This window comes from Ochotona curzoniae, unplaced genomic scaffold, assembly GCF_017591425.1.
Source record: "Ochotona curzoniae isolate NIBS_2020 unplaced genomic scaffold, NIBS_Ocur_1.0 contig_3255, whole genome shotgun sequence".
NCBI lineage: Eukaryota > Metazoa > Chordata > Mammalia > Lagomorpha > Ochotonidae > Ochotona > Ochotona curzoniae.
Genome location: NW_024465777.1, coordinates 4877033 through 4903565, shown reverse-complemented (window position 1 = coordinate 4903565; position 26533 = coordinate 4877033). Strand labels below are relative to the sequence as shown.

The window sequence follows — 26533 nt, the reverse complement described above, 5'->3', positions numbered from 1 at the left end:
GTGGTCTCACCTGCTTTCCAAAGCTTCTAGGCTGCCCTTCACCTGCCCTTCCCAAGCACTGCCTTGGCAGGGTCCAGAGCTAGTTGCTGGGTGCCACGCAGCCTGAAGCACCAACCACAGAGCTCCTGGCTCTTTGGTTTTGGGGGAGCATCTGGCTTAACCAAAGGAAAACAGGGAGGGCTTCCTTGAGGAGGTGACCACCCCCACTGGATTTCAAAAGGCAAGCATCCGAGGTGTTTGCTTAGAGGTGGGGTTTGGAGACTTCTACAGCTAGAGCTGAGATAAGAAAGATGGAGTGAGGGGGCTTGTCCCACTGCTAAGGTGCCTCACACTGGAACCCGTGGTGGCAGTGTCTGCTGGTGGTGCAGCCTCTCCTATGGGGGTCTTTGTCACTATGCCACCAACCCCCTGTCGCCTGCATGGTGCTTCTATCCTTGGTCTGTCTCCTTTTAGAGGTGGCGTGTGTGTTTGAAAGGCAGAATAACGGAAAGAGAAAGAGATCCACCCATTGTTTCACTTCCAGTCTCCCACAGAGGTGGCAGGGATCCAGTCCTTGGGCCAGCATCTGCTGCCTTCCTAGGCACGTTTGCAGGAAGCTGGATCAGAAGAGGAGTAGCTGAGACTCAAACTGGCTTTGCTATGGGATGTGGGCATCACAAGCAGTGACTTAACACACTGTGCCACAGCATCAGCCCATGTCCTTCACTCTTAGCACTCATCTCTGACCCTTCATAGCGTACGAGGTACTTCTGTGTCCTGTCCCCTGATTCTCACCTGTTGGTACACAAGGAAACCAAAATACTTCTGTGATATGATGGTTTGCCCAAGGCTCATTTTTAAAGATAATATATGATATATGTATTTATTATTGGAAAGGCAGATCAGATTTATGAAGAAGGAGAGACAGAAAGATCTTCCACCTGCTGATTCACTCTGCAAATGGCCACAAAGGCAAGAGCTGAGCTGATTCAAAGCCATGAGCCAGGAGCTTCATCCATGTTTCCCATGTGAGTTCAGGGGCCTAAATGTTTGGATCATCTTCTACTGCTTTCCCAGGTGCATTAGTAAGGAGCTGGATAGGAAGCAGAGCAGCCTGGATTCAAAATAGCACCTGTATGGGATAATGGCACTGCAGGCTGAGGCTTAGCATGCTGTGCCAGAGCGTGAGCGCCCAAAGGCTCATGGTTAATAAAGGGCAGGGCTGAGCCTGGAACCTGGGCCTCAGCCTCCACAATGGTCTGCTTTTCTCCACCCCACAGCAGGCCTGGTCTGGGCTACGCATGTTGTCAGCTGGCATTTAGCTGCCCCCATCCTGCCTGATGTTCCGTAATATAGGACCCTCTTCCCCAATGTAGCATACTGAGGCAAACGAGAAGTCAAGGTGTCTGCTATTTGGGAGGACGGTGGGCGGAAGCAAAGAGAGGGCGAGCAGAAGAACAAGAGGGAGAGGGTAGGGGCTTCCCGTGGGCACGGGGTGGGGTGGAGGAGGCCAACTGCCAACCGGCGTTCTCTTCCTGTTGGTCCTGACATGCACAGCTGTTGATGCAACAGCCTGGCACCCAAAACCAGCCATTAGGAGCCCAGCCTCTCCCTGCACCACCACTCCCCAGACCTAGGGATCTGGGAGAGGTCCTTGGCCTCTCAGAGCCTCAGACTCAGTCTGTCACACAGGGTCAGGATCAAGATAAGGCAAGAGGGGCTGTGTGACCACCTGAGCCCAGCTCCTCGCATCAGATGCTGCATGTATCCAGTAGCTTCTTCCTCTCTGGGCTGCGGATTGCATCTCTGAGTGCATACGATCAAATACAGTCCTACTGAATGGGCCTTCCTGCTGGACATGGTGGGTGAGTTATAGATCAAGATACTTATATATTTGAGAAGCACAGTTACAGAGGGAGAGACAAAGAGAGAGAGCTTCCATCCGCTGATTCATTTCCCCAATGCCTCCATCAGCCAGACCCGGGCCAGGCTGAAGCCAGGAGCCTGAAACTCCATCTAGGTCTCCCACTTGTGTGGCAGGGGCCCAAGCCCTTGGGGCCATCCTCCGCTGCCTTCCAGGACACATTAACAGGGATCTGAAGTAGAAGCAGAGCAGCCAGGGCTTGAACTGCATTTATAAGGAATGCTGTGCCTCAGATGGCAGCTTAACATGCTGCAGTGCAACTCCAGTCTTGATTTTTGTGTTTCAGAAAGTGTTCCTTGTTGAGTTGTGGCTGTGAGCCAAGATTTTTAAATTACTTCCGTGACACAGTCACCCTGGAGGTGACATCCTCATCCCAGATACTGAGAGGAAGTGAGAGCCAGATGCATGTGCCGGGTGTTGTGCCGGGTGTTGTGCATTCACTTGAAGTTAGCCTGCTTTCTTGTGTGTCGTCTTTCCTTGTTTTCTGTTCATCCATCACTCATCCAGACAATCCATGTGCAAGGCACGTGCTAGGCCTTTTAGAGGCTGTCGACCTCATCTTCTGACAAAATTCTACCGATCCTTCAAAGCCCAAGTCAGATGATCCCTGCTCTCAAAAATTTAGAGCCATCTCCACTATATAAGTCAGATTATTATTTTTTTTTATTTGAAAAACAGAGCTACAGAAAGAGAAGGAAAGGCAGAGGGAGAGATCTTCCATTTGCTGGTTCACTCCCCCAAGTGGCTGCAAAGGCCAGGACTGTGCCAGGCTGAAGCAAGAGTCCGGAGCTTCTTCTGGATCTTTTGCACAGGTGCAGGGCACTTGAACCGTCTTCCACTGCCCTCCCAGGCCCTTTAACAGAGAGCTGGATGGGAAGTGGAGCAGCCAGGACTCAAACCAGAGGCTTAAGTTGCTACATCACAGCACCAGCTCCAGCAGTCAGATTTTATTGCAGCCAAACACCTGAGACAAGCTACTCAGGAAGGAAAGAAGAAGGTTGATTTGGGCTCATGGTCTTGGAGGCTCACAGTCCAGCGTTAGGTAGCCCAGCATTGTACCGGCATCTGATGAGAGTTAGTGGGTGACAAAATGTGTGCAGAGTAATCTCAGAGAGAGGTTAAACTGACCCTCTGGTAAGACCTGCCTTTGGAGGGGGCTCATCCTCAGTGCCCTAAGGACCTGCCCCAAGCCCACCTCTCAGACCATGTAACCAAATCACCCTTAACCTGTCAGCCACAGGCATGAATCCAGTCGCCGTTAACCTGACCATTTAACACAGCAGCCACCTCCTTCCTCCATGTCTAACAGGGCAGATCCCCCTGGGTTCACGCAGCCCAGGGCCCGAGCCAGCACACCACCAGATCCTGCCTGTCCAGCCTCGGAAGGACATGGTAGCAGTGACAGTATCACCACTGTGGCGACACTGAACACCCCCGCCATCCTGGCCTTCAGCACCCCTATGCCCTCGCCCACACAGGGCAGGAGATCAGAGTTCACCTGCCTGAGGCCCCCCAGCCAGCCTCAGCAGCTGTACTCTGGCAGGAACCCAGTTTTCTGCCCTCAGGTCCCAGTGGATGGGGCCTTGTGTCTGTCTCCTCTGCAGATGTGGTTGCGGAGCTCCTGGGGGCAGCAGCTGGGCCTGTTCTCATCCGACTGCCTTGCTCCCCAGGCCTCTAGGCTGACCATGATGATGGGAAGAACCAACCGTTGATCCTCCATCTGCTTGGCCTGGCAGCTGCAGTGGCAGCCATGACTGAGTGCAAATGGGCCAATAGGAGCTTCCCCATCTCTCACCTAGGAGCAAAGACCATCCCCTCCTGGCTGGGCTCACTCTGAAGGGCATCCGTCCTGGTGGGGGTGTGCTCAAAGGCGGATTTCTCCAGGTATATGCCAGAGCGAAAGGGGAGCAGCGAGTAGCCTCCCTGGAGGAGAACTCATGGAAAGAACTACCTACTGCTGCCCTCCAGGGAGCTGCTGCAGGCCTCCTGGGCTGGCGCCTCCCTTAGAAACAAAATAAGGGATGGAAGTAGTTAGACCCTACCACTGGGGACGCTGCAGCCCATATCTGAGTGCTGGCTCCACTTCCGGTCTGGCTTCCTGGTGATGACACACTCTGGGAGGCAACAGGTGGCTCAGGTATACCAGGGACCCTGTCACGCAGGAGACCTGGATGGAGTTCGGCCTCCTGGTTTCAGCCAAGCCCAGCCCTAACTGTTGTAGGCTTTTAGGTGAATGAACCAACAGGTGGGAGATGCCTGTCTCCGTCTGCCTTTCAAGGAAAATAAAAAAGAAGGGGAATGGAAGCATAGTCGCTTAAGCTTCTGCCTGTGGTGCCAGTTTCCAATAGGGGCATCAATTCAAGTCTCAGCTGCTCCACTTTGGGTTTAGCTCCCTACAAATGGTCTGGGAAAGCAGCAGAGGACAGAGCATGTCCTTCGGGCCCTGTACCCACATGGGAGACCTGGAAGAAGCTCCTGCCTCTTGGTTACTGGCTTTAGCTGGGCTCAGCTCTGACTACTGTAGTCACCTGGGGAATTAACCAGTGGATGGAGGATTCTCTCTCTCTCTCTCTGTGCCTTTCAAAACAAATAGGGATCGATGAGGTGATATAGAAACCTAATCCTCCACCTGCAGAGCCAGCATCCCACTCATCCCACTTGGCTCTGGTTCAAATCCCAGCTACTTCTCTTTCAATGTAGCTCCCTGATTATGGCCCAGGAAGACGGTGGAAGATGGCCCAAGTCCTTGGGCCTCTGCATCCATGTGGGAGACCTAAGAGAAGCTCCTGTCTTCTGGCTTCAGACTGGCCCAGCCCCAGCCATGACAACGATTTGGGGAGTGAACTGTAGATGGAAGATTCTCTTTCTCTCTCTCTCTCTCTGCAACTCTGACTTTAAAATAAAAATAAGTAAATCTTCAAATAAATATATCTTACAAAGAAAAACAAAAGGGGAAAAATAAAAACTAAAACCGAGGATGAATATAGGTGGCCAACACCGCAGATTCTGGGGTTCGGCTGCCTGGGTTTGAGTCCCAGCCAACAGCCCTGGGGTTTGGAGCAAGTGGCATAACCTCTCTGGAATGAGGAGCAGCTAACTTACAAATATCTGAGGATTGGGGCCCGGTGCAATAGTGTAGTGGTTAAAGTCCTCGCCTTGAACATGCCGGGATCCATATGCGGGCCGGTTCTAATCCCGGCAGCCCCGCTTCCCATCCCTGCCTGTGACCTGGGGAAGCAGTGGAGGACGGCCCAAAGCCTTGTGGCTGACCCTGTACCCACGTGGGAGACCTGGAAGAAGCTCCTGGCTCCTGGCTTCAGATTGGCTCAGCTTCAGCCGTTGCGACCACTTGGGGAGTGAACCATCAGACAGAAGATCTTCCTCTCTGTATCTGCCTTTCCAATAAAACAGATATATAAATATAAATGTAAACATATATCTGAGGACACCAGCCTCCTACCCCGGGGCGCCTGGCTGCAGTCCCAGCTTCCCTCCTTTTGATTCACCTTTTCGGTAGTGCATCTCGGAAGACAAGCCCCTGCCACTGGGAGACTCCAGTGGAGTTCCAGGCTGCTGGCTTCAGCCTAGCCCACCCCTAGCTATTGGTCTGTAGGTGGGCATTTGGCCAAGTGAGCCAGTGGGTAGAAGAGATTTCCAACCTTCCCCCCTTCAAGTAGATGAGAATAAATCAATAAACATGAAGAGAAAGAAGTGAAGGTGCCCTCGTGTCAGCTGTTGCCTGACTCCAGCTGGGCTGTGTTGGCTCTCCTGGCTGCAACAGAGTGGCTGCTGGGGGCAGTTGAGGAAGGAGTTAAAGAACTGGGAGCGTCATGTGCACCCACGACTCCCTTGGGACCTGGCCGAGTTGCAGGCCCAGAGCAGTCCTTCAGCCTGGAAATAGGGCGGCGTCCCCACCCCCACCCCCGCACACCCCTGGGCCGCTGGTGGGCCTGGAGGCAGGCGGAGGGAACCCTGCAGCAAGTGGGGGCAGGGTATCTGGTCACCCTGGGAACTGTGCCTGCCTCTGCCAACAGCCCAAGGAGATGTAAACAAAGTGTTGTCATGGTAAAGGCTCTGGAAGTATGGTCAAGGGGCGTGGGGTGTAGCCTTGTACCCCCTACCCAGGGCAAAGTGAGAAGCAGGCTCCACTCCCACCCTCATCCTGCCTTTTCTCCCAGCACAGGATTTGCTAAGGTGGGAGAATTCTACACTTCTGCTTGCCCAGGCAGGCTGGCCATCTTCACAGGAGACCATGTGGTTCCAGTGGGGTCACAAGACTTGGAGTGTCCCGGCTTATGTGGCGGGCCTGCTCACGGGCAGGCTGCTGACTACCCTTGGGAATCAAGTTCCCGGCGCGTGGTGAGGAATGGAAGGCTGCCCAGCTCTGTTCCCGCACGCACGTGTTTGGTTCTCAGACCACCTGCCTCCTCCCCAGCCCTGATTCCAGGGCGGTGATGTCACCACTGCTGGGGCGTGGGGAGGGGGAAGCCTCCTTTCCTGGCGTCCCGGGTCCTTTCCTCAGTGCTGGACCTCTTCCTTTCCTGCCCCTCTCTCCACACTCGTGTCATCAGACTTCCTGCATTCTCAGGGGGGCTCTTCAGAGATGCGGGACAACGGATGGGGGTAGCGGTGGTTGGAGGAATAGAGGCCTTGGGGGAGGAACAAGCAGGGACAAGCCAACAGCTGTGCTCTTTCCCCAAATGCAGAGTTCCTTCCCTTGGCCTGGACTTTCCGGTATTGTGCCACCTATCCACTGGCCAAGAGCCAAGAAGACCCAGACCTTCCTCTGCAGCCTGGGCCTGTCCCACCCCTGCCCACTGTCAGGGAGCACAGCCCCTGGACTTGCTGGGAGGCACCCTGGGAGCTGGCTTAGGCAGAAGAGAGGATGCTATCCCAGGGAGGGAGGCTAGGCCTCCAGCCCCCCAGGAGCCTGGCCAGGCAAGTCCAGGAGGCCTGTGGCTGTCTGGTCACCTACTGGAGAGGCTCTGGAGAGTTCCATCCCCTGGAGATTCCAAGCCAGAGCCACCTCCATGGCCCCAGCACCCATCTCTGTGGCCTCAGTGCCCATCCCCACAGCCCCAGTGCCCACCTCCATGACCCCAGTGTCCACCTTCACAACCCCAGTGCCACCTCCACAGCCCCAGTGCCTACCTCCACAATCCCAGTGGCCACTTATGGCCCCAGTGCCCTCTTCCATGGCTCCAGTGTCCAGCATGGCCTGGCCCAAACACTTGAGTAAAGGACTTGTGAGAACAGCGGCTTCTTCCCCAGCCCTGGGAAACTGCCAGGCCTCACTGAGATCCCAGCCTTGCACACTGCTAAATGGGTACAATTCATGTGCCGTGGGGGCTGTTGGAGGCAGGAACACTGCAGTCCCAGCTCCCTGCCCCCCCAGCCAGGAGCTGTGGCCATCTCCAGGGCACTGCCTGGTATTTTGTGGGGGGTCCCCAGAAAGCTTGAGGATAGCCTTAGGAAGGGGAGGCATTGTGTAAGCCCCACCCCTGCTGGCTGGAGGTGGCAGCTGTCCCCCCCACTCATCCTGGGCTGCCTCTTGCTAGGACTCCACCTCCTCAGGCAGTGCTGGGCTGACTCCAGGGCAGCCAGGGACACCGCCCAGGGAGCTCCTGGCCCTGGGAAGCTGCTGGCATCTGCATGAACTCTGTTCTAAAACTCCCAGAGCATCCCAGCTCCCCTCCAAAGCAGCACGGGCTATTGAGGTATGGTGCCATTGGCGTGGCTCCATTGGCAGGGACACTGCCTGGAGGAAGAGGCAGCGGATGGTGAAAACCACATACAGTGTGGGTGGAAATACAGGAATGGTGTTCGGGAGAGAGGCACTAGACTAGACAGATGCAGGCATGAGCCATCTGAGGCTGTTTGGGAAGGATAAGACTTGAATTGACAATGGGGAGAATGGACAGTGAGATGAAACCAGTTAACAGGTACAATGCCGAAAGGTCAGATTTTTGGAAGACATCTTAAAATTCACTCTAATTTTATTTCAAAGGCAGAAAGAGAGCTTTCATCTGCTGGTTCACTCCCCAAAATGTCCACAAGAGCCACAATTGGACCAGGCTGAAGCTGGGAGCCTGGGGCCCAACCAGGGCTACCACACAGGTGGCAAAGAGTCAAGTTCCTGAGCCATCCTCTGCTGCCTCCAGCACGTTAATGGGAAGCTGGAGTGAGAAATTGAGGGCTGGTACATAAATCAGGTGCTGGGATACAGGCTGCAGGCCTCAAAAGTAGTGTTTCAAAGGCCACACCTGATGCCCACGTTGGAAAGTTGGGTCTTGATTCTATGCGACAGGAGAGACTGAACCCCACCATGACCCTGCCCTTCTTAGTACCAGCTGGACACTGCAGCCTCTGACATGCCATAGGCCTGGGGACCCTTTAGGCAGCAGAGATGACCAATGATATGTCTGGAAGTCTGCAGAGAGTGCCTGGTGGCTTTGAGGCTCCTGGCTGAGGGAAGTAGCATGTTTGGGGTGACTCCTGGGTACTGGGCTCTGTGCCGGGGTTCTGGCCTGCCTGGTGGCTTGAGTGAACCTTGTTGTGTCACTGCACTGTCACTGCTCGAGGGGTGGAGGGTCTTTGGGCGTGGGAGTCCAGCATCCTCGTTCTTCCTGAGGATCTGGGTAGTGGGGAGCCGGCCCTGACCAGATAGGCTGTGGAGAATCGTTGTTGTCTGCATTTTCTTTCTTTGCTCTTCTATGTTTATTTATTTGTATGGGTTAGAAAGAGAGAGAGATTTCATCTGCTGGTTCACTCCCCAAATGGCCATATTGGCCGAAGCTGTGCCAGGCTGAAGCCAGGAACCCAGAACTCCATTCACGTCTCTGACGTAGTTGCAGGAGCCTACACACTTGCGCTACCTGCTGCTGCTTGCCCAGGCACATTAGCAGGGAGCTGGTTGTGAAGTGGAACAGTTAGGACTTGAATTGGTGCTTACATGGGATGCCAGCATCACAGGGAGCGACTTCACCCATTGCACCACAATACTGGCCCCAGTTATGTATTTTCAAACCAGCAGATATTTCTTGAGCACCCACTGTGTCCCAAGCCTTGGACATGGGAGGAGAGGGCACACAAGCAGAGGACCGTGGCCTCGGGGGTCAGAGAGCCCCAGTGAGCTGATGTTCCCTGACCACTCTCCACTTCTCTGCTCTCCTCCCCCAAGCAGAAACAGAACAAACAGTGGAGGGGAGCAGCATCGTGCCATAACGGTTGAAACTGCTGCTTGAGGTGCCTACTTTAAGTCCCAGCTGTTCTGCTTCCCATCTAGTTTCCTTCCAACATGCACCCTGGGAGGCAACAGAGGATGGCCAAGTGCTTGGGTCCCTATCCACCCATGTAGGGAGACCTGGGTGGAGTTCCTGCTTCTTAGTTTAGCTTGGCTCAACTCTGGCTGTTGCAGCCATCTGGGGAATAAGCTAACAGATGAAATATCTCTGTCTCTCCCTTCCCTTCCCATCCCCTCCACCTTTCAAATAATTAAATAATATTTTAAAAGAACAATAACAACAAATAACTCACCGGGAGCTCTGGACTCTGTGGCCAGGCCTGGCAGGGACAATGGCCATCTGTGGTGGGGATTTTGGTACCTCCGGCTGTGGGCTTGGGACGCCAGCCCCTGACCCCCGGCCAGGATCCAGCCTGGGCACGTGGTTGATTGGTCCCCAGCAGAGGGCCTTGATAGGAGGCAGGCAGAGGAAAACTTGAATTTCAAAACTGCTGAGTCTAATGGTGGGAAAGGGAGGCTGACTGGGTGCTTTCCAGCTCTGTGTGGCTTTGGGCAAGGCCCTTTCCCCCATTATGTGAGCCTCCTTCCAGGATGAGGCTAGAAAGAAGACAGTGGGTCACCCCAGACACTCAAAGGCCAGGTCTGCCTGACTGCCAGTGACCCACCAAGCCGCGGACTTAGCAGGAGGCATGCTCTGATTATACAGCCACTGCCGCCTGCAAATCTGGGTGGGAGGTGGCGTACGTCCTGCAGGTGCACAGGCTCCAGGGCACATTATCCCCAAGTTCCTTCCTGCCCAACACCTGCCAATTCCCCCATGCTGCCTTCTCCACCTGTCTGGCACCTTCCTTCTGCACTGCGGAACTGGCCATTTCCTGTCAGAGAATTGTGACATTGTTCCTCCATCAAGTTGGTTCCTCTCCACCTGAACTTGGGCCTGGGGAGACCCCTGTGGTTCAGGTGGAGGTTGCACCTATAGCCACTTGACACCTGACCAGTCGGTTTCTAATTCCTGCCTTTGGAGGGCAGGGCGGGAACTGTTGCTTTTTTGTGTTTTGCAACAGTGACAAGATGACACATGCATGTCGTGCATGTCCTATCACCCTGTTCCTGCTGCCAGCCTGGTGTCATCCCTTCTATTTTACAGATTTCAAAACTGAGGCCTGGAGAGCTCACACAGCAGCCTTCTGAGACCAAGCCTGGGCACCTCTTGCCAGCTGCTCTCCCCACCCCACCCCTGCCACCTTCTACCCTGGTTCTCCCCCTCCCCCGAAAGCCCACGGCCACCCATTCTCTCGCCCTCCACAGGTTTCCATGTGATCCCCACCATCTCCAGCATCGTGCCCGAAAGCTGCCTGCTCATCGTGGTGGGGCTGCTGGTAGGGGGCCTGATCAAGGGCGTAGGCGAGACGCCCCCCTTCCTGCAATCGGACGTCTTCTTCCTCTTCCTATTGCCACCCATCATCCTGGATGCCGGCTACTTCCTGCCACTGCGGCAGTTCACCGAGAATCTGGGTACCATTCTCATCTTCGCCGTGGTGGGCACGCTGTGGAACGCCTTCTTCCTGGGTGGCTTGATGTACGCCGTGTGCCTGGTGGGCGGTGAGCAGATCAACAACATCGGGCTGCTGGACAACCTGCTCTTCGGCAGCATCATCTCGGCCGTGGACCCTGTGGCCGTGCTGGCCGTCTTTGAGGAGATCCACATCAATGAGCTGCTGCACATCCTTGTCTTCGGAGAGTCGCTGCTCAACGACGCCGTCACAGTGGTGAGGCTCCGGGTCCCGCCCACGGGTCACGACAGGCCAAGCCCTCCTCCGCCCCTGGCTGCCACGCCTTCACATGGATTCTCTCATGCCCTCGCTTCCACGATGTCCATAGAGCAGGGCTGACAAAGGAGGGCAGAGATCCAGGGACTGGACAGGGGGTGGGAGGAGCCAGTCTGTGTCTGACATGACCTCTTGGCTTTCCTGGGCCACGGGCTCCCACCTGGGCGTGCGATTAGCTGTAACCTTGAACAAGGGACTTACCCCTCCCCATGCCTCTTCTTCCTCCTCAGAGACCGGTTCATCTTTGGGGACCGCTGATGCTCACGTTCTGTTTGTTAGCTCATTGCTTACTTTGTGCAGAGTTCTGGGACTGAGGTCGCAGAGAGGAGGACCCTGGTCTCTCAGACTCCCAGAAGGCACCTGGATTGGTCACTTTAAGCAGGAAGCTCTGGCTTCAGCTGCTGGCTTGTCCTGCAGGACCCAGCAGAAGTGCCCTTTGGGGAGACACCCACTGTCTGTGTGACCTTAAGAAGGTGCCTCTACCTGTCGGGGCCTCAGCTTTGACCCCTGAAAAATGGCAGAGTGCTGGTGCTTCCTGTCCAGGGCCTAACCTGCACTCAATAGAGGATGTGCAGGTGGCAGTACATGCCCTTCCTGTCTGCTGGTTTCCCGGGAGGCAGATACATGTGTGTGTGTGCACACATATATTGCAAAAACACCTCAGTCATCCTTCCATGCATACCCCTCAGAGAGCAGCTGTACACACAGGTGACGCAGGATAAGGACACACAGGCATGCCTATGTCACCCCCAGCCCCTCAGGAACCAACACCCGTGGCAGACAAACAGGTGTTCCTGGCTGTCTGCCTGCTCCACTCCTAGACAAGAGCTCTCCCATCCAGTGATTCACTCCCCAGGATCTGAAAAAGCCAGGATGGCGCCTGGCCAAATCCAGAGCCAGGAATTCTGTCCGGCTCTCCCACGTGGGTGGTAAGGACAGACTGCCTGAGCCATCACCTGCTGCCTCCCAGGGTCAACATGAGCAGGAAACTAGCATCAGACTGAACTGGGACTTGAACCCAAGCATGCTGATGTGGGTGCAGGAGTCCCAGGCAGTGTGATAGCCACCGGGCCAGGAGCGTGCAGCCCCACGCTTCCTGAATGGGTCTCACCTCATCTCACCTGCATAGAAGCTCCATGAGATTCGCAGTTGAGGAGTCTGTGACATTGAACATTTCAGCTGGTACATGACAGAGCTGGGGTGAAGCCCACAGACCAGATGTCACACAGGCAGGACTGCTCTGCTACACTGCCCTAGTAATTCCAGCTGCATGGTTCCAGGCCAGAAAGGGGGGACCCTCCCTTCTATGCCCATGCTCCCTGCCAGCCCATGGGGTGGCTTCTGAAAACCCCTTGAATCCCCTCAGGCTAGGAGAGGGTTTCCATGTCTAGTCCTGAGAACATGCCCTCCATCCCTGGAGCCCACCATATTTCCCAGATGGCCATGGGCGGGGCAGCACTAGGTCCTGGCCCGTGCTCAGCATCTCCCCTTCCCAGGTAGCAGTGCTGAAGATGACCCCTGAGCCACCTGGGCTCCAGTCGGCCCGGAGTAGTTGCTCCCCTCACCCTATTCCTGGCTTCCAGGGACCCCTCTCATGGACACCCAGGTCTTCTCCTCTCCTGAGACTGGAAACACCCTGGTTCTTTGCTAACAGAGCTGGTAGGACTGACCTTGGTAGACTAGGCAGTCAGCATGGCATCCAGTTGCTGGAAGAGGCAGAACATTCCAGGCTGAGTCTGCAGTGAGGCCTCAGCCTTCCAGAACCCTGAGCAGGTTCTCACGAGTCCAGATTGCCCACTCTGACCCTCAACTTAGCAAGGCAGAAGGCAACCTCAGCCAGCCTCCCTGATGAGGCTGTTGAATGTCGACCAAGATAAAAACAGTCCAAAGACCTCAGGGTGAACTGTCAGAGTACATATGACAGTAGTGTCATAGTGACCCAGGACATGGGAAGCCTGAGAGAGCGTCCCAGTTTCCTAGCACCTGAACTTGACTCTTGAGCACAGCCGTCAGAGCAGCTTGTTAAGCAGACATTTCTTGGCCCCCCATGGAGAGTCTGGCCGTGTGCATTTTCCGAGCGTGTCAGAGATCAGGGACTCCAGCCCTAGCTCATTGTCTGAATGTCCCCATTCCGCACCAAAGGAGCAACTGGAGTCAGAGGCATGGCACGATAAAGATCTGGCAGCGAGAGGCAGCCCGGGCCGTACCAGAAGGGCGGACGCTGCACTGGGCGTGGTTCTGAGGGCTTTACCCTTATTTGCTGACTTTATCTTCACAGCAGCTGTAAAGTTGGCACCATTATTATCCCCATTTTATAGACAAGGAGGTGGAGTAATGGGCCCCAGGTACACAGCCCAGGCAGCGCTAGAGCCTGGACTGCAGGCCAGGCAGAAGGGTTGGCCCTGACCCAAAGGCATTGCTGGCCCCTGGTGGTGGTTCCAAGCACCTGCTTGGTACCTACCTGGTCTGTGACCATGTGGCCTCAGGTGGCCTGCCCAATGAATGGGACAGGATGGGCCTGGGGGGACCCCGGGGCATCTTGGGGTCCTGCACTCCCCACCCACAGCCTGCATACCTTCCCCAGGTTCTGTATCACCTCTTTGAGGAGTTCGCCAGCTATGACACTGTGGGCATCGTGGACATCGTCCTCGGCTTCCTGAGCTTCTTCGTGGTGTCCCTGGGCGGGGTGTTCGTGGGCGTGGTCTATGGGGTCATCGCAGCCTTCACCTCCCGCTTCACCTCCCACATCCGCGTCATCGAGCCGCTCTTCGTCTTCCTGTACAGCTACATGGCCTACCTGTCCGCTGAGCTCTTTCACCTGTCAGGCATCATGGCGTGAGTGGGGTGTGGCAGGGAAGTGGCCAGTGTGGGAAGCTCCCTGGGACCCAGTCCACCCAGTGGGTGTTGCCTGGAACAGGGGCCCTTCCACTATACCCCATGGGACCCTAGAACCTTGCCGTTCTGACTGAAGGCAGCTACAGCAGGGGCCATTTGCATTAGGATCACCCAGATTCCCCTGGAAGCCCCCGAGCATAAACCCTGGGGAGTCAGTTCTGCTGCCTCCTCCCTTCGCTTGTCTTGGAGGGAGGCCGCGGGCACGGCTGGACTCCACTCTCCTGTGCTCGTTCCCCACAGCCCCCTGCCAGGTGCTCAGGGCTTCCCGTGAAGTGAGTAGAGCCCTTAGTGGGAGGGATATTTGAGGGCATTGCTGATAGTGGAGGACCGGGCGCTGCCTGGGGCAGCAGGTATGGGTCCCAGGCTGCCGCTTAGAGCACAGCTATGAGGAGTCCACTGCGTTTGCGGGGAGGAACCCAGTCAGTGACATCCTGTCTGAAAGGGCAAGGTGCTGTGCCCGTGGGGCTGGATGAGAACAGGGCAAAGCATGGGGCTCCTGCTCATCACCGCTCGCCCTGAGCAGCCACTCTCCACGCCCCCAGACTCATCGCCTCGGGCGTGGTAATGCGCCCCTATGTGGAGGCCAACATCTCGCACAAGTCGCACACCACCATCAAGTACTTCCTGAAGATGTGGAGCAGCGTCAGCGAGACCCTCATCTTCATCTTCCTCGGTGTCTCCACTGTGGCCGGCTCCCACCACTGGAACTGGACCTTCGTCATCAGCACCTTGCTCTTCTGCCTCATCGCCCGTGTGCTAGGTGAGCACGCGTGGGTGAGCGTGGCCGTGTGGCAGGCGTGGCTGCGTGCCGTGGGTGTGGTGGGTGCCATGTGTAGGGGCGCTGGGGTAGACAGCAGGCAGGGGTAGGGGTGCAGAGACCCCAGTTGGCTCCTGGCTGCCCCTGCACAGGCGGGGGTGGGGCAGGAAGCCACGCTCACATTGAAGCCACGCTCATGTTGAAGCCACGCTCATGTTGAAGCCACAGTCTGGAGAGCTGTGGCGTGTGAGAGTGGCCAGTCCCTCTGACCCTGATCCTGCTGGCTTCCTGAGGAGGCACGAGGCCCTTGGAACCTGGGCTGGGACACTGAGCAGAGCACCTGGCCTTGGCACAGAGCTTCATGCAGCCACTTCAGACCCAGTCTGCCAGCCCGGGGCTGTGGGAGGATCAGCCACCAGCCCTGAACTCGCCCAGTCATTCAGGACACACCTCATGCCACGGCCTGAGTTGCCTCCCTCTCTGATGAGGAACAGGCCTTGGCCCCAAGCTACAGGATGACACATTTGCTTGGTGTGATTTTTAAATCACTGGTTCACTCCCCCAGTGGCCCCAGTGGTCAAGGTGGAGCCAGGTAGAAGCCAGAAGCACCACCTGGCTCTCCCACTTGGGCCATCCTCAGCTGCTTTCCCAGGCTCCTTGGAAGGGAACTGGATCAGAAGTGGAGCAGCAGGGATTTGAACTGGTGCCCATACGGGATACCAGCATCACAGGGTGGTGGCTAGACCTCCTGCCCCACAGGGCTGGTCCTACTTGATGTGTTTTCTCACATGGTTCTTTTCTTTGCATTTTTAATACTGTAATGGAACTTTGTGGTACATGGAAATGTACAGAGAGCTCAGCAGCCCCACATGCCCATCACAGTTAGCAAGCTAGCCTGCCTCCTAGGCTTGTCTCAGTTTACCCCATTGTCCTTCCTAACCTGTGGTCACTGGAGGCCTCAGTAACGTCTCTACAGCTTGTCTAAGTGAGTGAGCCCCAGTAAAGAACCACCAGCTCTTGGATGAGGAGTTCGACTCCCCCCCAGGCTGAGCAGCCAGCAAGTCAGAGAGCTGGGCAGGAATTCCAGGAAGCTGGCACAGAAGCCTGAGGGTGGGGGACGCCCTGACCCCTCCACTGCCCTCTCTGGCAGGTGTGCTCGGCCTGACCTGGTTCATCAACAAGTTCCGCATCGTGAAGCTGACCCCCAAGGACCAGTTCATCATTGCCTATGGGGGCCTGCGGGGCGCCATCGCCTTCTCGCTGGGCTACCTGCTGGACAAGAAGCACTTCCCCATGTGTGATCTGTTCCTCACTGCCATCATCACCGTCATCTTCTTCACTGTCTTCGTGCAGGTGCTGGTGCAGGGCGGGGCAGGGGAGCCCCATGAGACTGCACATGGGTTCCAGATGTCAGCTCTGATGTTTGTGTGCTCCCTGACCTTGGACAAGCCACATCCCGTTGCTGGGGAGGAGGGCGTGAAAGTTTTGAGAACGAGACCTTGTAAAGTGAGCTGAGTGGAGACTAACCAGAAGGCTGCCAACCTCATTAGGAGCCCGGGTGGCGTTAGTCGGTAGGCCAAGGATCTGCTCTGCCGCCAGCCCATCGTGGGTCAAGCACGAAATGGCTCAGCTCTCAGTTTCTGAGATGTCTGCATTTGACTGGCCCAGGCACTACTCCACTGCCCCCGAGGCTGCCCAGCTGGGGATGGGCAGTGTCCTGTCTCCTCCCTGGGCCCTCCCAAGCGCTCCCCTCCTTCCTGGGCACTCCTCATCACTGCAGTGCCCCAGATAGCACATGTCTCCATTGGCTCAGATGATTCGCTGTCCTTTTTGAAAGGAAAAAACACTGTACAGTTTATCCTCTTGCTCTTCTTCCGTTTTCAAACATATTTCACCCTGACTTTGCCATCACATGTGCTGAGGCAGGCATTGGGGGGTGGGAGCCTCTCTGTGGAGCCCACCTGCCAGGTGTCCATCTTGACTACACTTCTTTCATTAGACCCTGGGACCTCTCTCTCTCTCTGGACCTCAGTCTTCTCATCTGTGAAATGGGGGCACTGCACTGCTTCCTGGGGTCACTGTGGGTATCAGGGAGCTGGTAGAACACCCCCAAGTCTGTCATTTGGCAAGTGTGCAGGTTAGCTGCCTGTGTGACTCCTGGGTCCTTCCTGAGGAAGAACAGGGACAGGTGATCATCCTTGGGCAAGGCCACATGGCCCATGTGAGAGTCACTGGACTGGTTGTGCTGCCAGACTCCGTCTGTGTCTCCCAGAAGTGCCAGGAGAAAGGTCAGGGATCCCATTTGTGGGACTGCCTCTAGAGGAGGTTAGGAGGCTCTGGGCTTCCTGCAGGAGTGTCTGACGCCCACCTGCCCCCCAGGGCATGACCATCCGGCCCCTGGTAGATCTGCTGGCTGTGAAGAAGAAGCAGGAAACCAAGCGCTCCATCAACGAGGAGATCCACACGCAGGTACTGGAGGACGTGACCTGGCCTGTGCGGGTGCTGGGAGCGGCTAGGCCCCTCCTCACAGCCCAGTGGGATGCCCCAGGAGTGGCTGTCGTGCCACAGTTGTCTCGGGTTGAGCTCAGCCCCGGCCTGGAGCCTCGGTGGCTTCCGAGAGGGGGATCTGAGGGAAGGCTACAGGGTCTCTGGCTTTGAGACCCAGTGCCGGGACCACTGGGCTTCAGGATACATGGAGCGTTGGCGGCCCCTCCTGGCTGCTCCTGGAACTACAGGACCGAGCATTGCAGAGCCTCAGCTTGGGGGTGGGGCGCCTGTTGGAGGTCTTGGTAGGGAAGGAGCCCAGGAGTGAGGCTTGACCTGGCCCTGGGCCCGTTTCAGTTCCTGGACCACCTTCTGACAGGCATCGAGGACATCTGTGGCCACTATGGCCACCACCACTGGAAGGACAAGTAGGTGGAGGTCCTGGTGGGCCGGCTGGCAGGGATGGAGGGAGGGGGACCTGGCATCTCCCTGCCCCTAGGATCTGTCTCCATCCTGCTCTTCTTCTGCTGCCAGGCTCAACCGGTTTAACAAGAAGTACGTGAAGAAGTGTCTGATCGCAGGCGAGCGCTCCAAGGAGCCCCAGCTCATTGCCTTCTACCACAAGATGGAGATGAAACAGGCCATTGAGCTGGTGGAGAGTGGCGGCATGGGCAAGATCCCCTCGGCCGTATCCACCGTGTCCATGCAGTGAGTGCCTGTGGCCCCGTGGCCCCGCAGCCCCTCGGCCCCAACAGCATCCCGGGCATGTTCTTGGAAGCCCACTCCATTGCTCTATTGTCCCAGGAATATCCACCCCAAGACCCTGCCCACCGAGCGCATCCTGCCAGCGCTGTCCAAGGACAAGGAGGAGGAGATCCGCAAAATCCTGCGCAACAACCTGCAAAAGACCAGGCAGCGGGTGAGGGCCTGTACCCACGTCTGCCCCAGACCCTACCTGCCCTGGCTCCACCCCCTGGCCTGCCTTGGCTCCACCCCCAGCCCGCCCAGTGTCCGCCCCGGCCTGCCCTGACTCCACCCCCTGGTCCACCCAGTGCCTGCCCTGGCTCCACCCCCTGGCCTGCCCTGGCTCCACCCCCCCTGACCCGCCCAGTGCCCGCCCCTGGCCTGCCCTGGCTCCACCCCTGACCCGCCCAGTGCCCGCCCCTGGCCTGCCCTGGCTCCACCCCCTGACCTGCCCAGTGCCTGCCCTGGCTTCACCCCCTGGCCTGCCTTGGCTCCACCCCCAGCCCACCCAGTGCCCGCCCCAGCCTGCCCTGACTCTACCCACTGATCCACCCAGTGCCTGCCCTGGCTCCACCCCCTGGCCTGCCCTGGCCCCACCCCCCTGACCCGCCCAGTGCCCGCCCCTGGCCTGCCCTGGCTCCACCCCCTGGCCTGCCTTGGCTCCGCCCCTGGCCTGCCTTGGCTCCACCCCCAGCCTGCCCAGTGCCCGCCCCTGGCCTGCCCTGGCTCCACCCCCTGGCCTGCCTTGGCTCCGCCCCTGGCCTGCCTTGGCTCCACCCCCAGCCTGCCCAGTGCCCGCCCCTGGCCTGCCCTGGCTCCACCCCAGCCTGCCCTGGCCCTGCCTTTGTCCCTGACCCCCACCTTTCCCATCCCCCACAGCTGCGCTCCTACAACAGACACACGCTGGTGGCCGACCCCTACGAGGAGGCCTGGAACCAGATGCTGCTGCGCAGACAGAAAGCCCGGCAACTAGAACAGAAGGTGGGTCCCAGCCGGATGCCGGCCCTGCCTTTCTCTGGGCCCCCATGCTCCACCAGCCCCCCACAGATGAACTGAACTCTGCTGGACTCTGCCCCCATCTTGAACCCCAAGCCCAGAGCAGGTTCTTGGAAAGCCTGCTCCAAGCTTTCCCTGTCTGTCAATAGGGAGAGAACTGAAGCCCTGGGGTGGGTAGCGGAGGTGGTCAGAGACAGCAGGTTTGGGAAGTGGTTGCCAAGCACCCAGGTACCACCACAGTGGCCTCTGAGGGCCTGGCAGCCAGTAGCCCAGTCCTACCTCCTATAGGGCAGAAAATGCCGAGGGCCTTGGACTGAGAGCTTGCTCAGGGGGAGCAGGGAGGAAACGAGGGAGAGGGGACTTGGGCAGCAGGGAGAACGCACGCACATGCAGGTCCATAATGGCAGAAGGCGGCCCCTGCCGGAGGCTGAGGTTCGGCCGTACAGGAGGCTGGTGTAAGCCTTGAGGCTTTATCCCAGGGACATGGCAGAGGAGGGGGGAAAGGGGGGACCCTGAGGAGGGAGTGCTGGAGCTGCGAGACCTAGTCAGCTGCTGCAGGGCCCAGGAGGAAAGAAGCAGGCATCCTAGGTGGACACAACCCCATAGCAGGGGTGCTGGCTGCCATCCTGGGTGGGCATGGCCCCGTAGCAGGAGTGCTGGCTGCCAGCGGGCCCCAGGAAGGCACAAGTTTGCAGGGCAGGAAAGGAGCGTTTGTGATCCCTGTGGCCGTTTCCAGCAGTCTGGAACACTGGAAAACAGCTGGGTGTGTGGGAGTGGCCCAGCCTGCTGAGAGCTGGGGACTAGCCCCAGGGACCCCTGAAGTGCCCACTGTGGGCTTGGGGACTACCCAGATAAAGAATGGCCCCTGGGGCTCTGTCCCACCTGGCCCTGCCTGTTCTCTCCGTCAGATCAACAACTACCTGACTGTGCCAGCCCACAAACTGGACTCGCCCACCATGTCTCGGGCCCGTATCGGCTCAGGTAAGGGAAGGACCTGGATGGGGCTCCTGGGCTACGTGCCCCATGCTGAAGCCAGGGCTGCTTCTTTCTGGTGCGGGAGCATAGAATGGCTCTGCGGGGGTCCCCAGGAGAGAGACACACTGGAGGCTGTGTTCCTGGCACATGTGAACACTAGAGCAGGCCTGCGGGGTGGGGTCAGGAAAGGTGGGCACCCAGGGCAGCCCCTAGGCCAGTGAGAGAGCTACAGAGTGCAGGGCAGCCAAGGCCCATGGAGCCAGCCTCATGCAGCCTATAGGGGTGGCCGCACTCACCAAGGATTATGGGGGTTGCTGGCCAGGGCCCAGGGGCCCCGGTGGTGGAGGGGCTGGGCCATGCCTGAGACAGCACCCAGCTCTGCCCACTCTTGCTCCGCAGACCCGCTGGCCTATGAGCCCAAGGCAGACCTGCCCACCATCACCATCGACCCAGCCTCTCCACAGTCGCCTGAGTCTGTGGACCTAGTCAATGAGGAGCTGAAAGGCAAAGTGTTGGGGCTGAGCCGGGATCCGGCCAGGGTGGCCGAGGAGGACGAGGAGGACGATGATGGGGGCATTACAATGCGGACCAAGGAGCCTTCGTCTCCAGGCACCGATGATGTCTTCACGCCGGGGCCTAGCGACAGCCCTAGCTCCCAGCGGATACAGCGCTGCCTCAGCGACCCGGGTCCACACCCTGAGCCTGGGGAGGGGGAGCCCTTCATCCCCAAGGGCCAGTAACCCCCACACCTGCGCTGCCAGACTCTTTCTGTCACAGCAGGGGCTGCTGGGGGAGCTGGGGCCCCGCCCCACCCCTGCTCCCACTGCATGGCAGCTGGGCCCCAGCCCCAGCACAGCACGGCTTCCTCCTGCCTCTGGGGAAGTGGCCTCCCCACCCACCTGCTTCCCGTACCCCACCAGAGCTGCAGGGGCAGGAGGCAGGCCCTGCCCCTTCGCTAGCTCAGCCTTCCTCCTGGTGGTGGTGGCCGCTGGGGCCTGAAGCCTCCCGGCCTCTGATGGCCCCTCCCTGCATTCCATCACCTGCCTCCCTTAGACCCCATCTTTCTTTAGAACCAAAGACCTCTGGCTCCAGAAAGGGGGGTTGTTGAGGCTCCTTGGCCCAGACCGGGTCCCTCTTCCTCAGGGCAGGTACTACCAGGGGAGGACTGAGGGCCTGTCCTCACTGCCATGCCTGGAACCGGGGACGGAGGGCACCTTGGGCAGCAGTGAGACCCCCCTGCACTCCCCCAGGGCCTGACACAGGGCCAGCAAGTGCTGCTCTGTCCACGTAGGACTGCAGAGAGGGCACCCGTGTGTCTGAAGCATCTTTGAAACCCTTGGCTGGACAGAGCTCCGCCCTACAGCCCCACCCCTCCACCTGCTCACGCAAGCACCTATCTGTCCGTTCCCCTCTTTGGACTTGGTCCTCTGCCTGCAGGGTTCTGCTCTGGGGCCCCAGGCTTTTTGACTGCAGAAATGGCCCCAACCCTGGTTGCGGTTCCTCAGGCCTGTCTCTTGGGTCTGAATCCACTTCCTCTCAGCCTTTCCAACTTGCCCTGCTGTTGGGTTGGCCCTGGAGCCTCGTCCTCTATGCTTCCCAACTTGCTTGCCACGGAGCCCAACCCTTAGGGAAGGAAGGTCCTCACGGGCATGGGCTGCTGGGCCCCTCCCCAAAGGCGTACAAGGCCCCCCACTCCATCACTGCCCCCGTGGCCAGGCCCTGGACTGTGGGTGTCTGCCCTCCGCCTCTCCCGGGACACTCCTTCCCCTAGGATCGTGCAATAGTCGGGGTGTCCCTTCTCCCAGGGGCTCAGCACCTGTCGCTCCCCTCTCTCACTCGGGCAGGAGAGCCTGTGCCAGGGCGACATCGACAACCATATACAAAGCCACCGCAGCTGCTGCCGCTCTGCTGCCTGTACAGAAGAAACTGAATCTTTTTCATACTCGAATAAATCAATGTGAGTTTTTGATAGAGTCAAGGGCTGTGTGCTTCCCCCACAGGCTGGTACAGGGAACCACTTGATGTCCATTGGCTCCTGGTGTGACTGCTGCACGTACCCGGCAGGGGAGATCCAGCAGAGGGCTATTCCAACACACGTGGGTGCAAGAGGCACCAAGTGTGGTCGGGGACAGATCAAGGAGGCTTTGATTGGCCTGTGGGATCCAGGTCAGGACTTATACCTGAGCCTACAACCAGGACTCAGAAGGGTTGCAAATATTGTAGCTGGGAGTACGAAAAGGCCAGTGTGGCCTGGCCGGAGTGCAGCAGAGGGAGTGAGGGCCTTGCAGCTAATAAGGTTTGGGTCTTTAGCAAGGGCAGTAAGAGGTCATTGGAACCCCTTGTTGGCACCCTGTGGTGAGCACAATGACCCCCCCTCAGGTGTGTCCAGCTCAGTTCAACGGCAGAGGGACCGGTGAGGTGCGTTTCCAGGAGTTTACCACCAGAGGGCAGTGGGGGCCTTGCACACACCCAGAAAAGCAGCTCTTTTGCCCACCCTGGGGCCTGAGACTGGAGATGTTTTGACTCGGAAAATAGGAAGGGCTCAGGGCAAAAGTCCCGGAGGAAAGAGACACATTGTCCATTTCAGCACCAATCGATGACCCAGCAGGTGATGATGGCAGTACACTCGGAGATGATCCCGTGGAGGTGTAAGGCTCAGGCTGCAGGAAGACATTGCCAACCCTGTACCTGCAGGGGCTGGAGGAGGCAGGTGAATGGCATGGCTTGCCGGGGCTGCAGCTGTGGACAGCAGAGCCCAGCCGGTGGGCAGCTAAGGGGCCACACCCAGGGATGGGGAGAGTGAAAGCAAGGGGGATGGGTTGTTCAGGCAGTGCTGCCCACTCAGTCTTTGTGGGATGCAAAGCCCTTGCTTGTCTTCACGGCTGCAGACTTCTGGGTCGTGAGAAGCTGGGGAAACAGTGACACTGACTGCACAACATGGTAAATGCACCAGATGCCCCTAGACTGCTCACTGTAAAGCATTTACTTCTGTGAGTGGCACCTCCAGCCCTTTTTAATAGGAGAAAGAGTAACACCTCCTCCCCCACATCGGCAGCAAAGCCCTTCTCATCCCAACCTGGAGCCTCAAACATCTGTCACCAGCAGAGCCCTTTAAACGAGACAGCAGGGGGCACAGATGACGGTAATACGAAACCCACTCCAGGATAGGGCCTTGGCAGTACCACCAGGATGTCCCCAGGTCGCTGCATTCCATATCAAAGGCCTGTTCAAGTCTCTGCATCTGATGCCAGCTTCCTGCTAACGGGCGTCCTGGAAGGCAGCAGGTGTTGGCCAAGGGCGGTGCCACCCATCTGGGACTCCCAGGTGAAGTTCCAGGCTCCTGACTTAGGCCTGGCTTTGTCTCAGCTGTTGGGGGCGTTTGGAGAGCGAACCAGTGGATGGAAGATCTTTCTCTGCCTGTCCTTCTGTTTTTCAGGTAAAGAACAATTTTTAAATTTTAAGATTCACTTTTTAATTATATTTTTGATGATTTTTACATAGCTGATTAGGGTGATAAGGGTCAGGGGCTACAGGAAGGTGGGTGAGGTCACCATTTCCACATTCTCTCTTTTTTTCCTCCCTGTATCTGGGAGGGCACAAGCAGAGAAGCCACACCCAGCCTCCCAAATGCCTCCGCACCCTGGGCTGGAGGACCCAACACCACCCCAGGGTCCCTGATGTGGGGCATGCTCTGAGGGTCCTGCTCATCAGGTCTTGATAGATCAACAGTTCCAAATTACTGCCGATCTCGCAACTCCAAGCACGACAAAATCGCTCTAGAATCCACTGGTTCACATAGTTCCTCTTAGAGTCTCTGTTTACCCAGATTTTCACTGCCAACACTTGGCTTGTTCTGTCCTCTGTCATGATACCAGTTGTCCTATACAGATTCCAATGTACTCCATATCCTCCATGTGCAGCTGGATATGCTGTCCACTGCCCTGTCTAAGCCACTGATGTCCAACTCTGACCCATGCACTCCACGGTCAGACCATGGAACCTGCAATTCTCTCCATGGTTGGGGTTCTGAACCAGCAATTCAATTGAGGGATCTCCATAGAAACTTCATCTGAGATGATCCCAGACCTGATTCTTGTGTGTGCTTGCCAATACAGGGTCTGCCACAGTCTGTCACTTACGCACAGCGCTTATGCACATGCTGATGGTTGCAATTGCTGGGTCAGTTCTGACTCCAGCCCTGTCTTCTACACAAACAATGGTTGTTGGAGCCCAGCCCAATCCTGCCCACCACACACTCAATCCTTACACACACTAGTGGGAGCTGCAGCTAGTGGGAGCAACCCGCAATAACCCCCTGCACTGGTTCCCTTGCTTGCCAGTCTGTCCCATATCCCATTCGGCTCTCATACATGTCAATGGGCATTGAAACCTAGTTCTACCCAACCAGCTCCACTATCCAGCCCACACACCTGCCAGCAAGTGCCACTCTATCTAACCATGCTTGCCCTAGTCCTGGTTCTCATGCTTACCTGTCGGAGTGGCAACCCAAGAGGGAGATAACCACTGTTTCCCTACTGGGCTCACTCCACTCCCAGATCCTGTACACTCCAGGTGGTTCTGCAGTTTAACTTGACAGAATTGGCCCCCAGTGCCAGCATCTACCAGCTGGTGCTGCAGCAAAGCCCAACCAACCCTCACCCATTCTGACTTATGCATGCACCAGTAGGAACAGTCAACCCAGCCTGGCTTTTCCCTGATCTAGCTCACATGAGGCCTACAGGTGTTGTAGCCCTGTCTGGCCTGGTCTGGCCCCAATCCCAGCTCTCACACTGACCAGTGGAGGTGGTATCCAGCAGGGGAACTACCAGCTTCACTGCCTCCCCCTCCCCCCAGGTCTCAGGTGTACTGCTTAGGTGCTATGACCCTGACTGGCATAGCCTGCCTTGCCTTGGCATTTGCCAGTGGGTGCTCAGTCCCCTTGTTTACCTGCAAGTACAGTGGCCCTGTCATTGGGAGTCCCTCAGGATTCCTTCTTCGCCTACACATACAGCGGTGTTATCCATGGATGTCCCTAGGCAGCAATTCCACACCCAAGATGCTAGAGCCCACCACTGGGAGGCCAGTGGGCAAAGCCCAGTGCTGTTGGCACTCTGGCTGCCCACAATTCCTGGATTCATCCACTGCTTGGCCATGGTGGCTGAGGCTAGGGCCCCAAGCATTGAGTTTGCCCTGGCTCAGGTCTCCCCCGCAGCCACCATGCTGCCGGGAGGTCCTTCCACCTAAGAACCAAGTCAAACTCAGATTCACTTATTTGTATTGGAAAGGTAGGTTTACAGAGAGAAGGAGAAAAAGAAAGAGATCCCATCTGCTAGTTCACTTCCCGCATGGCAGTGGTGGCCAGGGCTGAGCTGATCCGAAGCCAGGAGTCAGGAGCTTCTTCCAGGTCTCCCATGTGCGTGCAAGGTCCCAAGGCTTTGGGCTATCCTCAACTGCTTTCCCAGGCCACAGGTAGAGAACTGGATGGGAAGTGGAGCCATCAGGATTAGAACCTGTGCCCGGTGCTTGCAAGGCAAGGACTTTAGCCACTAGGCCACCGTGCCAGGCCCACAATTCAATTAATTTTTTTTACAAAAGCTGTCATCACCCCCACTTCTGTAACAATCTGAGTTAGCAGTCTTGGTACCCACTGCCCACCATGTTCCTCACCTCTGCCAGCGTCTCAGCTGATGGGATGGGGTGGGGTTGTTTTCCAGGGTGTCATCCACCTTCATTTCTATGCCGCTCCACTGCCTCCTGTCTGGTGGTGGTTGATGGGCTTCTCTGATTGCGCTGTCAGCCTCTTGGACACAGGAACTCCCCTAGTAAAACCCTTCATCCCCCCGCCGCCACCAGTCATGGTCTTCCTCCCCACCCTCCATGGCCATGTGGTTCAGACACTCACCTTCCCGCCTTGCCTTTTCCCAGTCAGTCTCACTCTGCCTTTTCGTTAAGCCACATACAGAACTCAGAACGACCCCAGAGACCACCCCACTTCCAACGTAACACTTTTCTTTCTTAGGAAGACAGACCAAGATCTCCCATTCCCGTTCACTATGGGCCACAGTGAAGCCAGGAGCCTGGAATTCAGTCTGGGTCTCCCATATGGGGGACAGGGCCCTGCATCCTTGAACCATCACGTGCTGCCTCCTGTGCCTTAGCAGGAGGCTGTGATTAGAACACAGGCCCTCAGATGTAGGATGCCGGCATCGGAAGCGGCAACAGCTGCAGTAGCGGAAGCCTACCCCTCCTTCCAGCTTGAAGAAACAGTTCCACTGTTTGTCCTTGGGGCATTAAGAACTGCATACCACCATGGGCAAAAGTGAGAAAAGCATCCGGGAGACAGTTTGGAGCAAGTGAGATGAGCTGCTCCCGTGTCCTGCCTGGGTCCCTGGGCATTCTGGCACCAAGTACTGTACCCTGGCTGAAAGTGTGCTGCCTCCCACCCATCAATAGCCTAACTGTGGGTGTCTTCTCCCAGCTGGTGGCATGATACTGTCTTTCTGTGTCTGTTACCTCAAGTGGTAGGCACCACATGAGGCCCAAGCATTGCTTGCGTGACCAGTCCTGGTGGGCTGTGGGTGCCATGGCAGGGAGCTGGCCATGGCCTGCTGTGAGCTCCGGCGCTGGTGACACAGACCGAACCATCGCAGGCCAAAAGATCTCTTTTTATATGTTTGAACAGCAAAGTGTCAGAGAAGAAGAGACAG

General features: G+C 57.2%; 1 protein-coding gene across 1 annotated transcript in view; it reads left to right on the top strand.

The window, feature by feature from the left end:
• SLC9A1 (solute carrier family 9 member A1) overlaps nt 1-21793 on the top strand; it is a 49906-nt gene extending 28113 nt beyond the window's left edge. Inside the window, exons 2-12 of the mRNA XM_040979658.1 lie at nt 10455-10915; nt 13560-13810; nt 14413-14630; nt 15778-15980; nt 17007-17096; nt 17469-17539; nt 17646-17819; nt 17916-18030; nt 18735-18836; nt 19760-19832; nt 20226-21793. Coding sequence (XP_040835592.1) covers nt 10455-10915; nt 13560-13810; nt 14413-14630; nt 15778-15980; nt 17007-17096; nt 17469-17539; nt 17646-17819; nt 17916-18030; nt 18735-18836; nt 19760-19832; nt 20226-20566 — 2099 coding nt within the window. The 3' untranslated portion in view covers nt 20567-21793. The remainder of the gene's footprint in view (nt 1-10454; nt 10916-13559; nt 13811-14412; nt 14631-15777; nt 15981-17006; nt 17097-17468; nt 17540-17645; nt 17820-17915; nt 18031-18734; nt 18837-19759; nt 19833-20225) is intronic.
• Nucleotides 21794-26533: the final 4740 nt, after the last annotated feature.